Source organism: Patella vulgata, chromosome 4 (assembly GCF_932274485.2).
Source record: "Patella vulgata chromosome 4, xgPatVulg1.2, whole genome shotgun sequence".
NCBI lineage: Eukaryota > Metazoa > Mollusca > Gastropoda > Patellidae > Patella > Patella vulgata.
The window spans coordinates 49,615,858-49,630,017 of record NC_065882.2 but is presented as its reverse complement, the minus strand read 5'-3'; the positions used below and the strand labels follow the sequence as shown (position 1 = coordinate 49,630,017).

Sequence of the window (14,160 nt, the reverse complement as noted above, 5' to 3'; positions counted from 1 at the left end):
GTGTCACGCGGGCGTTCCCTCCCTCCCTCACCTCCCCCCATTCCCTCTCTCTCTCTCCCTCTCTCAATCTCTCTTTCTCCTCTACCTGATTCTCTCTCTACTCCAATGCTTCACACCAAATGCTAAAAACATTGCGCGAGAAATCAACAACATGATGGGTATAATTGCTTTTTAAGTTTTATTATTTTAATTTGTTCATCATAATAACTTCCACTTTGTTTCATTTATTTTTTCTAGTGTTTACAGTCACATACACATTATAATAATACACACAGAGACACAAATAATGTCTAGAGGACAGAAGCAGAATGTTAAAACAGTTAGTGTCTCGGTTTAGGAATTCTTCTGTGGAATCTTTATCACCACCTTAAAAACAAATATTTAAAACAATTATAGGATCTATAAAACACTGTAATTTCCTTCTTTCAACAGATTTGTCCCGCATAAACTAAATCACGTTATCCAGTTTCACATAGGGGAATAATTGAATTGGTGAACGATGTGTTTTCAGATTATCTTCAGGTCATGAGCCCATGCTATTATCTAAACACCTCTAAACAGTAAACTGCCACCGTGTTTTAATTGACGCTCAGGGTATAATCAAACTGAAGTATTAGAGTAGATAAATTCCTCTCAAGAAAGGCGTGTTAATATGTTCATAAGTAAATTAAAAAAAAACATACATTTTTAACCTCGAGATATTCTTCCAAACCATATTCACCTCTGAAATATTTAAATAACATAATATGAATGGTACATTATTTTATTTAAATAACATTTAAATAACTTTCGGGGGGGGGGGGTATATTTTCCCTGGCCTTTTTTCCCATTTTCTTGACAGTTGTTGACAGTTTTGTCTAGAATGGAAGAAGAGTGCTTAAATTTACATTTCCTACTTGGTTTTTGTGAATATTTATGATTATGAGGCAGAATGATCAGGAAGTTAACGGGCATTATAAGATTAAGATAATAGAAAAGTCCCAAGAATGTCGTGCAGGGCCCCAGAGAGGAAAAATATGTGCTGGGGCTAGACCATTTTTGTCCCCCAGCCCTTTACGACACTAGTTATATCTAGATGATTCAGTTGCAATATCTGAGCCTCGATCGGTATATAACCTGTTATCTGAAACATTGATATAACAACGAGGTATGTAAGAAAAAATAATAATCGTAGAGCATTTTAATGGGAGATAACTTTTGCGATCTGCAAATTTTAAAGATATTGGTAAAAAAAATTATCACTCGTCAATTTCAGATTATGATATAATTAAGTGTTCAAAATTATTCTTTAATTCACAAGTACTGCAAGGGATGGCATAAAAATGTGGGGCATAAAGACGTGGGACAAAATTCCCAAGTTAAAATGGGGGTGGGAACAATTACCCCGATGACCCGACAACCCGACAGCGCAACATCACGACATGATTATCAGCCACCATAGTGCACAAACCAACCAAGATATTCTGCAGAGTCTTCAGATCAAAACAACTAGACCGACGAACACGTGTGACAACAAGTTTCAATATTAGATTTGGTCTTAAAAAATTATTATATACTTACAGTTCTCTACCCATACCAGACATTTTAAATCCACCAAACGGGCCTTGTGGTGATACAGCCAAATTACAGTTCACCCTGTAAGATACATTTAAGGTTTTTTAAAAGGTCTTTTGATATCCACGAAGGCAATGGATTCTAGAGGTACACAGTTAAAAATATTAAGGTAGTTTACACCAATTCGGGTGGAAACCAGTTGCCACCTAAATAGGGGTAACTCCTAGCCTTTAGTGGTGTAAACCGATAACACCCATCCAGTGTAAAGCATTACACCAATTCAGGTGGAAACTAGTTGCCGCTTCCAGTAGTGTAACCTGCCTGGTGCACTCAGACAGTGTAATGTTACACCCGTGGGTGTAGATTATGCATTAGCCCCCAAGGATGGGTTGTAAATTATACTTCCATTTTAATTAATACACCAACGCGGTTGTAATTTGTTTTTGTTGGATATTTATTTCAAGACAACGACTTTTTAGTTCAGAAAACTTGAAATTGGCTATCGGTCTCTATGATAATTTGTATAGGGCTTTTTAGCCCGACCCAGATTACATATAGACCGTCGGCTACTTCGCTTCATTTTACTATAATATTAAATTGACAAATACCCATCAGGCTAATTCAAATTCAACTGCTGTTGGGCAATTAGACAATCTGTATCAATTTACAATAAATATAAATCATGAGGAAAATCAATACACATATCCTTACAACTTAGCTCAATAATGTGGTTTATTCATTTATGCACCTTACCTTAATTAAGAATTATTAACTAAGATATTGTACTTGGTAATATTTTGGAACCTTTACACGCCTTTAAGTGTATACAAGCTAAAATAATCTATACTTTACTCGTTGAGTAAACACTCTAAAATGAGTTACAGTTGTGTTACTAGGGCAAACAACGCCATATTTTATAAAAAAAAACAAACGCTCAAATTTGAGTACACAAATACATTTGTAACGCAAGATACGGTATAAAATTGGCACATTATTCGGAGGAATGTTTCCCTACAATAATTACACATGTTGGTTTAAATTCAATAAAACGCTTGCAGAGGGGAAGCTCGTCCCAAACACCCGGTAGAGGCTACAATTACACCTATCCTGGTGTTCAGTACTCATGAATATCGATTACACTTTTGCAACCCAATAAACTATGTAAAATTAACCATGTTCTATGATTTATTCACCAATAATAGTTACACCCTTTGGTGTAAATGCAGTAAAACACCCACCAATTACACCTATCTAGGTGTTCAGTAGTCATGAATATCAGTTACACTTGTTAGGTGTAGTTCTTTTAGTTGGTTACCATTGGAAAGGCGTATACATTTTAAAAAACGCTAGCTGTGGTGTAAAGTTTACACTTAATTAACACTACTTATAGTTTTTAATTACACCCGTTTTTAAAAGTGTAATGATTTGCGGTTTCAACAGGGGCTAATGTAAAATTGTCCAATTAACATTTGAACAGAGTAAATCATAATTACCAAACTGATCCAGCTTGAAGACTGTTGGCAAACTTTAATGCTCTATTGATATCGTTAGTAAATACTGCTGCCCCTAGTCCATAATGTGTATTATTAGCTCTTTCTATAACTTCATCTTCGTCTGAAAACTTTAAAATCTGTTGAACTGGTCCAAATATCTGTAAAAACAATAAGGCTGAATATATGCAATAGGTAGAGCGGTGCGTCAAAAACAAACAAATAAAGGTAGACGCGACACAATAGCAGCTTTGTTTCGAAAACAAGATGGTCATTGACAGCAGCTTATCCTAAAGAAAGACTTAGATGTTGATCAAATTTGACATGGATCCGTTTTGTGCCTTCAAGCAATCTGATCTCTATCCTGATCTTTATCTCTTCCCTGGACGTCCAAATGCAGCAAAGCATTTAATACTGTAGGATCTATCACGTTCTATCGGAAAAGGGAGCATAACTCCCGAACTTAAGGTCGCGTGACCGCAATGCTTCACACTAAATTTTAAAATATCCGTAAAAAATGTAGCTTCTATCACGTTCACTGGCAAATGGCTACATAATACGACCACAATGAAATGTTGGCGTATAAAAATTGTTTGCCGCACTGTTGGCTGCTGTAGATAGTCAGAATATTGAACATTCACAGATTACACCTGTCTAAAAGTGCGTATTATCTTCTCTAAAATAACACTGACTTGGACGGGGCATGAAACAAAATTTGGTAAATTGACAGAACATGCAATATGGAAATATATACTGTAGTTTTACATACATTTGAGGTGGGTTATATAAATCTGAATGAATAATAATAAAAAAAATTCTTACCTCTTCTTTAGCAATACGCATGTTATCTTGTACATTAGAGAATACTGTTGGTTGAATATAATAACCTTTATCACCCATCTTCTCTCCACCACATTCTACTTTAGCACCTTCTTTTTTACCACTTTCTATTAATTCTAATATCTTCCCAAATTGTACATCATCAATCTGTAAAAAAAAACAATTCTTGTATAGTATTTCTTTATGTTGCAGAAGAACAGGTATCTCGGTCATCAAATACTTGAATACAACAAGCCTGATATCTTTAAGTATTATATCCTGTACAATAAATTGCATGTAAACTGATCGGTAGCCTTTTTATGAGCATTGAATTAAAAGGCAAATATAGAACGAACCTGTGGACCATTCTGCGTTTTTTCATCAAATGGATCTCCAACGACTCGATTGCTAGCCATTGCAGCGCTTTTCTTAACAAATTCATCGTAAATAGATTCATGTACAAATGTTCTGGTTCCAGCTACACAACACTGACCCATGTTCTCCATTACGGCAGCATGAGACCAAGCAACAGCAGCGTCCACTATAAAAACACAAAAATTAAAACAAAATAAATCGTATATAAATTCTGGGATTATATTATACAATAAAAGGCATAAAAGATATAATTGATAAATATGAACTTACAATCAACATCTCCAAAGACAATATTAGGAGATTTCCCACCCAGTTCTAATGACGTTCTCTTTAAGTTACTCATACCCGAAGCCTGCATTATCAACTGTCCAACCTGTATTAAAAAGGTCAACAAAAGAACATTAATCTATACTATACATGTTAAATCACGTAGTGTGGTGTGCCTCTTAAAAATCATGCAAGAGTTTTGAAACATGGCGGGTGGGTAACTTTAAATATACCAATTAGATTACCGATACCCATTGAAAACAAACGTCCATCAGAAACTTATTATACTGACAAGGGTGGCAGCTCTGCAATATCGATGCTCGGTTGTTACCGAAGGATTGGGATAAGGAAGACAATATATTGTGGATGTATTAAAAATATAGTTAAATTACCTCTGTAGAGCCGGTAAAGGACACTTTATTGATATCCGGATGATGTGTAATGGCGACCCCAGCAGTTGGGCCATCACCGGGTATTATATTAACCACACCTGGTGGAAACCCAGCCTGAAAGAAATCCATAGAAACAATCTCAAAGGAAATCCTAGTGTAAGTAAGCCCTTGAGATCATGAGTTATGCTTATGCTTCACGGTCTTGGAATTACCAAGTGACTTTCTTTCAGCTTCTTGGTGTAAAAAAAAGAAACCAAACGCCGATATTATAGACTTACGGTTAATATTAGCTGAGACATGTAGGGTTTTTGGGGTTTTATTCCTATGAAGCTCAATGGGCCGTTTTCTGATTAAGAGCGCTATATTAGGTCCTGAGCCTCTGGACAATATGAGACACAATTGAACAATATTAAGCATTAGCATGATCATAAATAATTATGTTTCTTAACAAATTTCCTTTAATATATGTGTCGATGTCTTTGATATTAGTTCACAGGAAAATTGCTTGTTTTTATGGTAATAATACTAGATTTCATTTTTACTTAAAACTTCCCATTTACCTCTTTGATCAATGAACCGGCATACAGAGATGTTAAAGGTGTTTGTTCAGCAGGTTTTACCACACAAACACAGCCACACGCTAAAGCTGCTGCCACTTTGAAAAACATTAACTGGAATGGGTAATTCCACTGAAATAATGGGGAAAAACGTCATAACATCAAAGAGAACATTTCAAGTACACACTGCATATATGTGAGCAAATATTTATTTAGATTTATTTATTTTTAATTCCTATATATAGAGAATCTCATACCAGTCTTTTTTTATATCAAAAAATATCAACACAAGTTGATAAATTTATAAAAAACGAGGCTCTGCCAATTATTTGTTTTACTTTATCGACGAGTGTTGATATTTTTTGATATAAAAAAAAACGAGTAGGTGATTTTATTTATCACCCAATCCCTTCTTACATGCACAAATAGATAAATATAATTCTTTGCTGTAGATTTCACTTTTACTGAACATTACGGCGTAGTGATTCATCATATTTTTGACAGCAATTCAACCATTGCAAAGTCCTTTATATTGTTTCCATCAAGATCAATTGAATAACAATAGTTCATTTGTAATAAAAAAAGTTATTTTTAATAAGAAATGAACTGTTCTTTGAAAATAAAAAAAAGTTGTTCCTTTTCAACTGACCAATCAAATTCATGTAAAGCAGTAGATTATGAAATATATCACACAAGCGATATCTACTGTAGAATGTATTATTGGGTGATAAAACATATTTAAGTATAATCTGAATAATAATTTAATACATTTGAGTATATAATGTGAGACTAACTTACAGGAACAATTTGTCCACAGATTCCAACAGGTTCATGACGTGTATAACAGAAATAATCACCATCTGAAATATTTAAACCAATTATATTACATACTACAAATTTATATCATATTAGTAATCACCTTGAATTATAAGTGTACATATCCAAGACAATTCTAAACTAGGTTTTTTTTTCTAATTTACAGGGAAAGACTTGTTAAATCCTCAAAAGACATGAAAGCTGAGATGAACAATATGTGGCTACAAGATTTGAGGATTACTAAGAATGTTTCAACTTGTAACCATATTTACCAATCAAATTACAGTGGAATATGCGCGGATGACATTGATATTATTTTTGTTGAACAGGCAGCATTTATGTTCGAATTTATTGTTATTGCGTTGCAAATGATTGACATATCCGATAGCAGGTCAATATATACATGTAGTCCAATGGTAGTTGATATCTTAGAGGTAAAGTTAGTGCCCTTGAAATAAACAAACCACATATCTGCGGTTATTTATATCATATTCCAAGTCTTATCACAACACCTTCATTAGCACAACAATTAAGATTGTCAGCTAATTGAATATGTACGTGGATGGTGCTGTGTTCTCGCACACTGAACGCCATTTTGTCAGAAGATGTTGGTCAGTTACTATTTGGAGGACAGGACCTTATTTTCTGGGACTTATCAGTCCGTCAAAGGATCTTCGACATCTCCGAAAGTTATTGCGTTTGAAACAATATGACGAATATCCGTAGTTTCCCCTGCTTTCATTGAAATGCGTATAAAGCAGAGCATGAATTTAATGTAATAGACTAATTATCAAATACACTTACTGATTGGGATGGTTTTGCCTGTTATTTTATCTGCCCATCCAGCATAATAACGTATAATTGCCACAGCAAAACCAACATCACCACAAGCATTTTTATATGGTTTACCATTATCTGTTGTTTCTAAACTCTGTGTACAAATATACAGAGTGTACATAGTTATCAAACATTACACTCGTTTTATTCAACTGCAAACACTCAATTGGAATCGAATCTTAGGAGCTATTTTGACATCGGTTTCACACTGCACACACCGATAGGTGCAACAGTATGTAAAAATTGGTAAACTCAGATTTGGAATTAGCTGTGTTAACATCTATAACTTCGGCCAATAGTATCGCAAAACATTTTTGAAACACATTTTAATACAGGCTATAATATTGAGAAAATAATAACTAAATGGATGTGTATTAATGAGACTTAATTGCAAGCACAATAAAGATTTCAATTAATATTCTACGTTATTTAGTAATAAGAAAACTCCAATAGGCCGAATATTTTATTCTTGTCTTGACTTAGATAAGAAGTTGAACTTTGGTGTTTTGATTAAGATATTAATGATTTCTCTGTTTAAAGGTCTAAATATTTAAATCAGTTGGATATTAAGTGTTTATGCCTAGCTAATAGGCCAGTGATTCGCAATTCCCTTCGATATGCCGAATGCTGTTAGTCACGAGTATGCTCTATCGACTGATTTTGAAAACTAATGTATAAAGAAGGGTTTGCTATGTCATGACTGATTGTCACTATTCAGAAACGATCTCTGCTATAACAGCGTGCATGCTTAAATATTTACACCATTCGATCCATGACATTGCAATAAAAGTCGTTGTCAAATACTCCTGTGTAAACAAAATGTTAATTTGTTTAAATCTTAGATAGTGATACTGTGACTTGACATAAATTTCTACGTAGCTGTACATGTATATTTAAGGGACATTCTGTCGAATCACGCTAATCAATTAATTTTATATCTTAGTTTATTGACAAGAAGATAACGGTGACGGGGGTGGTTTGTTTTCAAGAGCAGTCGTACGTACGACACAAAATAAAATCTGAATTTAAAAAATAAATAAAAAGCGCAACTTAAACAAAAATAACTACACATAAAAACAAATACTTACTGCAATGTAACTCATATCTCTTTCTATTAAATCAGCTAACTTCATTAATAAAACACCCCTGTTACTGGCATCCATACGTCTCCATGCTGATCCTATTTTAAACGCTGCCTTGGCAGCTTCAACAGCTTTGTCAACATCAGCCTACAGAACAGACAGTCTATTGAGATAATCGATTAACAAGTGAACAAACAGTGTTCATTCTCATCAAATTTAATAAATTGGTGAATTAACATTTTGGTTTGGGATAGAATGGGGAATGTTGACGGTAACATTTGGCTTTCTTAGCGCCACCTGTAATAGCATCGGCGGCTTGTCTTATTTCTGAAATACACAATCAACCTAAGGTAGAATTTAGACTAAATCTGGACGGTAAACCCCACCTCTGCAGAAAAAAAAGTACTGTCCTTACCGTTTAATGAAGTTAATAATATATGCCATCTAAGGTCCACGGCACTATACCTTTTTTTAATTTAAAAATAAATAATGCAGCGCGTTTTATCAAGCTGTGGGTTTTTACAAAGATTTATAGATTTACCTTATCACCAGCTTGCACATCTGCTATTTTCTGCTTTGTAGTCGGATTAATCGTTGGGAAAGTTTTACCACTGACGCTGTTTACATACTCATTGTTTATAAAAACCTGAAAAACAATTAATCCAAACTTTCAACTACGAAATGTCACGCAAGGGAACGTTGCCCTAAAACACAGTAGCTTGTAATATTCTGATAAGTCATATTGAATATTATATAGGCAATTATGATCAATGTGTATATTGCATAACAGGGCTGAAATTGGGTGTTCTTATTGAGACTGGGATAAAACGTGTCTTTTATTCTTACCTAAAATTACTGTTCAGCGAAATTGTTTTATAATAGTGTTTCCTAAAAATAAAGTATTAACGTGGTTTGGCTTCACGAACGAATCCGTTTAAGGTCTGATGCAGGCACATCGGTGGCTGATGAGGCCTATGCGAGACAGGCGAGACCTGTAGGGGGGAAGTCTGGGAAGGTGGTGTTGAAGTATTACGATCTTTGCGGCGATGCCTCTTTTCGACCACGCTAGTTTTACGGCTGTTCTCAAAGAGTGGGATGGCTTTCGTGATGGTTTGCGCCATGATTCTCCTTTGGCAGCCTGGGCTGTCCACTGGTGGTAATCGCTGTAATATAGGGGCCGAATCCTCTTTTAAGGGCATCATGGTAGCTTCTCCTCGACCCCCACCCCCTCCCCTGCTAACCAGGAGGTCCTAATTCTGCCCCGGAGATGGCCGAGAAAATACCCTAAGATTTTCAGCGTGGTTTCTTCTTGTCAATGGATCAATGGCGCAGGACAGCCTGCCAATAAACAGCGTTTTGGTGTACGTAACAGAAACCTTGAAAGTTGGAACTCCACGAAGAAGGGGAGGGTTGTTATAAGTCACTGCTGTGTGTAACCTAACAGAACTAGTCCTCGTGAAGCTGGATTACAATTCCGAGACACTTTTGGGGCAGTCTAGCTTTTATAAGATTTGTCCTATGTGCAATCAAGCTCATCGTGTCAAATGCCTTGGTCAAATCGACAAACATGACGTTAGGTCCTTTGTTTTCCCCGCAGCACTACTACTGGATCTAACATAATATATGTCGGTGGTTTCTTAGCTTTGTTCTCAAGCCACGTTAGCTCTCAGACTCAGCCATGGCAGGAACAAATCTATTTGGAATATGAATAATATCATAATATTATGCAAGAGCTAAATCTGCCTATTGCAGGTCTTTCTTTAGGCCTGAAATGTTATCTAAATTATTAATTAGACATTAATTAACTTATCCAGAATATAATCAACTCTCGATGTCATCGTTAGCCTGCGATATTTACTGGATTGGAATCTGATCTGCTGTTCAACGTTCATTGACGATTAAATCAAAAACTGGACAATCGAGACTATGTTTTTATCGTACCGACTTTAGTAATGATGATCGAGACTAGGCCTAAAATTAAGTCGCTAAATTCTCGGTTCCGAGTGCATCAATTTGACTGAAATTTTCAACAAATTCCCTTCACATTATCTAATTTTTAACTATTATGGTAAGAACTGTCAGCTCTTTATCTAATCTCCAATAATGTATCGTTAAACATACATTATGCAAGAGCTAAAGCTGATTATTGCAAGTCTTTATTTAGGTTTCAGATGTCATAGAAATTGTAAATTTCAAACTCTCGCTTCTTATCTATATATTAAAAGTCTTATTTTTAATTTGTAGTAAAAATAAATGTGATAGGAATCGAATTGCAACCCGTTTCAAACCGAATAGGCTAACGGTAACACAGCCATTGAAAACGTTACTTGATAATCGAGATTATGTAGGTGAAGTTAACGCCTGTCAATCAAACGATCGGCCTTTCTCGTCAAAAATTACAATGGTGATAACTTTGTTCAGAATAAAGTAATTTGATTGAAATTTTCAATATATTCTTCTTTCATCATCTATTTTTCAACTGTTATAGTAAGAATGCCCAACTCTCTATTAAAATCTCCCATAATGTATCTTTAATAAGGACGACGTCGCCTTTTCCAATATGGCTTAATTAAAGTAGCTAAGTCTCTAACTCAATATCATGCAAAATCTTCGACATTGAAAACACGAATTATTTGTCAATTTAAATCAACATTGATGTTGTGATCTTACCGGGAAAAGATGGGCTTCTGATATCCAATAATTAAGACAAAATAAACATTTTACCGTTGGTACACGAGGTGCATTTCAGCGCCATTTTTAACAAGGGACTCGTACAAAGGGGCTAGATATATTCCACAAGTCATGTCAAACGGCCATATTCTTCTTATCTGGAGAACATGCGCAATAAATACTATCGGTATAGGGTGGAATAACCAGACGCTGGAGATTGCCATTGGATTGAGACTTCTGGCGTATTTCGCCGAATATAACTGATTAGAAATTGCAGTAAAAACAGAAACGATTGAATGTAAATCAGTTTATATACATTCACATTACATTATTATATACGTTGCGACCCATTTGTGTCAATTTCTAGATCCAAAATATTAGCGATTTAGCACCTTTAACATTGAAAAGACGATGAACGAAATGGCTGAAATAGCTCTGCATAGATAACAGTGTCAATGGTTTGGTGTGTTTGTATAACCGGTGTTTGGTTATTTGCTTTAAAGGTACAATAACGTCCATCATCCAAACTTGTATGACCCAAAAGAATATCGGTATGTTTAATTGAAGCTCTATTTCGGGTATAAGTTAACGATAATCCTGACTGATAACTATATACATAATAAGCCTGAGCACCAATTATAAAAATTAACATTATAAAGTTCAAATTACTGATCATAAATTACAGAATTGAGTATTTAATATTTAACAAGCAAACATGCCTCATACCAGCTGTGCTAAAGGGGTTTAAATAGCTTTTAGTCCTGTATACTGTAATGGTGAAAGTGGACGTAAAACTCTAGGAAAGAAGAAGAAGTATTCTGTAAAATTAAACAGGTTTGTTAATATTAAATATTGACAGCAAACAGTTAATTGTACCTACCTGAGTATATTTAACATCAGGGTTTCTGATGGGTGGTGGTGGCATTGTTTTTTTTTCACTTCTGATTACACAGTTATCTGTGGGAGCTTATTTTGCCTACTGCTGGGGGTATAAATTTATATACAGTCAGTTTAGACTAAACTGTTTATATAAGTATCACGTGACAATTATATATTAGATGTCGTATAGGATTTAAGGGGAAGACCAACGATTTTCAACAAGGTTTCCATAAACCTTAAATATATATTGATAAATAATCACCTCTGTAGCACAAGCAAAACAAGTTTTTGTAAGCGAGAAATTAATTTTTATTAAAACAGGAAGTGACATAGTTGGTTCAACACGCTCACTGGGCTCTATAGTAAGCATACAGATTTGGCATAAGTTTACTGCTGTATTGTGTTCACGCGTCGTCCTTTGACCCAGTGAGCGTGTTGAACTAACTATATCACTTCCGGTTTTAATAAAAAATTAATTTCTGGCTTACAGGAACGTTTTTGCTTGTGTTACAGGGGGGATTATTTATCTATATATATTTAAGATTTATGGAAACCTTGTTGAAAATCGTTGGTCTTCCCCTTTAAAGTGACTGTTCAATAGGGGGAAAAAAGTGTTTCTTAAACTGTTTTCTAGTCATCATAGATCATACATGTCCATCATATATCATCAGCGTGAACGAAATGAAATGAAATGGGTTTTAACGTCCTGCTGCTCTGCACCGACTGGGCTAATGAAGACATCGGCACTAGGGCCTACTCTTATTTCGAATTCCAACTGTCAAGGGTTCTTTTACCTGCATGCCAGTGTGTACAAAGGACTTCGGTTTATCGTTTCATTACAACGACTATTAGTCCGGTGGCTGAAGGGGGGGGGGGGATCGCCTCCCGAGCTGAGAATTTATGAGACCAAATATTTCTAAACCAGATTTTTCGTTTATTCCGAATCTGGGTGGTGATCAGGCGTTTGTGGGGGGGGGGGGGGCGTTGTCAAGATATGGGGGGGGGGGGGCAATGTCTACAATTGGGGGAAAAATGTGATTGTGTTGACATAAATGATGATCATGTTATATATAAATAAAACATAACTTTCTAGGATTGTCCATCTGTAAATGAGTGTTTATGATGTCCTGGACAACTGTTTTGATTTGAGGCAAGGTGTGTGTGGGGGGGGGGGGTGTGCAGGGGTGCAGGGGTAAAATTGGCAGGAAATGAGTTCGTTTTGATTTAAATGGTGATTTCCTTAGAGCGTGATGGCATCTTTAAATATGTGGTGTATAAGAATCCCGTTGTGTGGGGGTGGGGTGGGTCCCGGGGTGGTAGGGGCGACAACATGTATTTTTTTAGGGACAGAAATCATTTGGTTCAAAATTGACCTTAAAAGTGGCTTCTCGTTAACTTTTTCGTTTAGTACCAATTTCGTCCTTCACAATATTGAATTATAATGGTACTTTTCAGGAGATCTGGAAATGAATATCAAAAACAGTAAATCAGAGACATGTTTAGATATTAGTTTATTCTTGGTCTTCATCAGAAGATTCAAAATCAAAGTTCATTACATGAACGGGATAAATATCTTTTTGATGACTGATCAACAGCTCGCATTTATACTTTGGATATGCTTCAGATACCCATTCACATTGTAATTCTTCATTCAACCCATGCATCACAAAGTCATCTTGTTCGATCATTGGTTTTGCAGCTTGTCTCCGTATTGTTGCGACATAATTGCCGCGTTTAATGTGCAGCAAAAGACCACTACTATATGGTGGTAATAAAGATGTACGTCGCCTTTTGGGGTATTTTCTACCTTTCCCCGTCTCATTATCGATCACAATGTGTGTTTTTGGGTGATCGTTTGCGAGGAGAACGATTGGGATGTCTATTTCGCCCGAGCAAGAACGCAAAATACAATTTGTTTCAGCGCCTCCATTATTTTGCAATGCGTAGTGGAGTAGGTTAGCTATTTTGATGTACCCGTGGTTTGTTTTCAGTTCAAGGATATTCTCGACACTTTCAATACTAATCTTGATATACCTGTTGTTCCAATCAAGATTAGTATGGAAAGTGTCGAGAATATCTCGGTTTACATGCTTTCAACAGTAATGGCTATCTGACTTTCTTTTTCAAGATAATTCCAAATTTTAACAATTTTTAAAGAACTGGGACAGACAAGTGATGTATCTGATGACGTAATTGCTCGTTTAGAATAAATTGTTTGTGCGGCAAAAGGCGACTTACATCAGTAGATGACACTAGAAGAAAGATTTTCTGGAGGAATTTTAATCGTGATGAAAAATAACAAGCCTTTCTTTCTCTTTATTACCATCTTGCGTGATGGTCTGTTGCTGCACATTAAACGCAGCAATTATGTCGCAATATGGAGACAAACTACAAAACAACGATCGAACAAGATGACAGTGCG

The 14,160-nt window shown here is 35.6% G+C and overlaps 1 protein-coding gene across 1 annotated transcript; it reads right to left on the bottom strand.

Annotated features, from left to right (window-relative positions):
- Positions 1-174: 174 nt before the first annotated feature.
- LOC126819627 (aldehyde dehydrogenase 1A1) lies at positions 175-11,859 on the bottom strand. Its single transcript, XM_050547760.2, has 14 exons — positions 11,740-11,859; positions 8,731-8,835; positions 8,196-8,336; positions 7,075-7,201; positions 6,253-6,314; positions 5,458-5,586; positions 4,898-5,011; positions 4,509-4,611; positions 4,220-4,404; positions 3,867-4,031; positions 3,048-3,205; positions 1,561-1,635; positions 684-723; positions 175-366 (listed from the first exon to the last, which is right to left on the bottom strand). Exons 1-14 carry the CDS (start codon positions 11,782-11,784, stop codon positions 334-336), a joined length of 1,482 nt encoding a protein of 493 aa, XP_050403717.1. The 5' UTR covers positions 11,785-11,859; the 3' UTR covers positions 175-333.
- Positions 11,860-14,160: the final 2,301 nt, after the last annotated feature.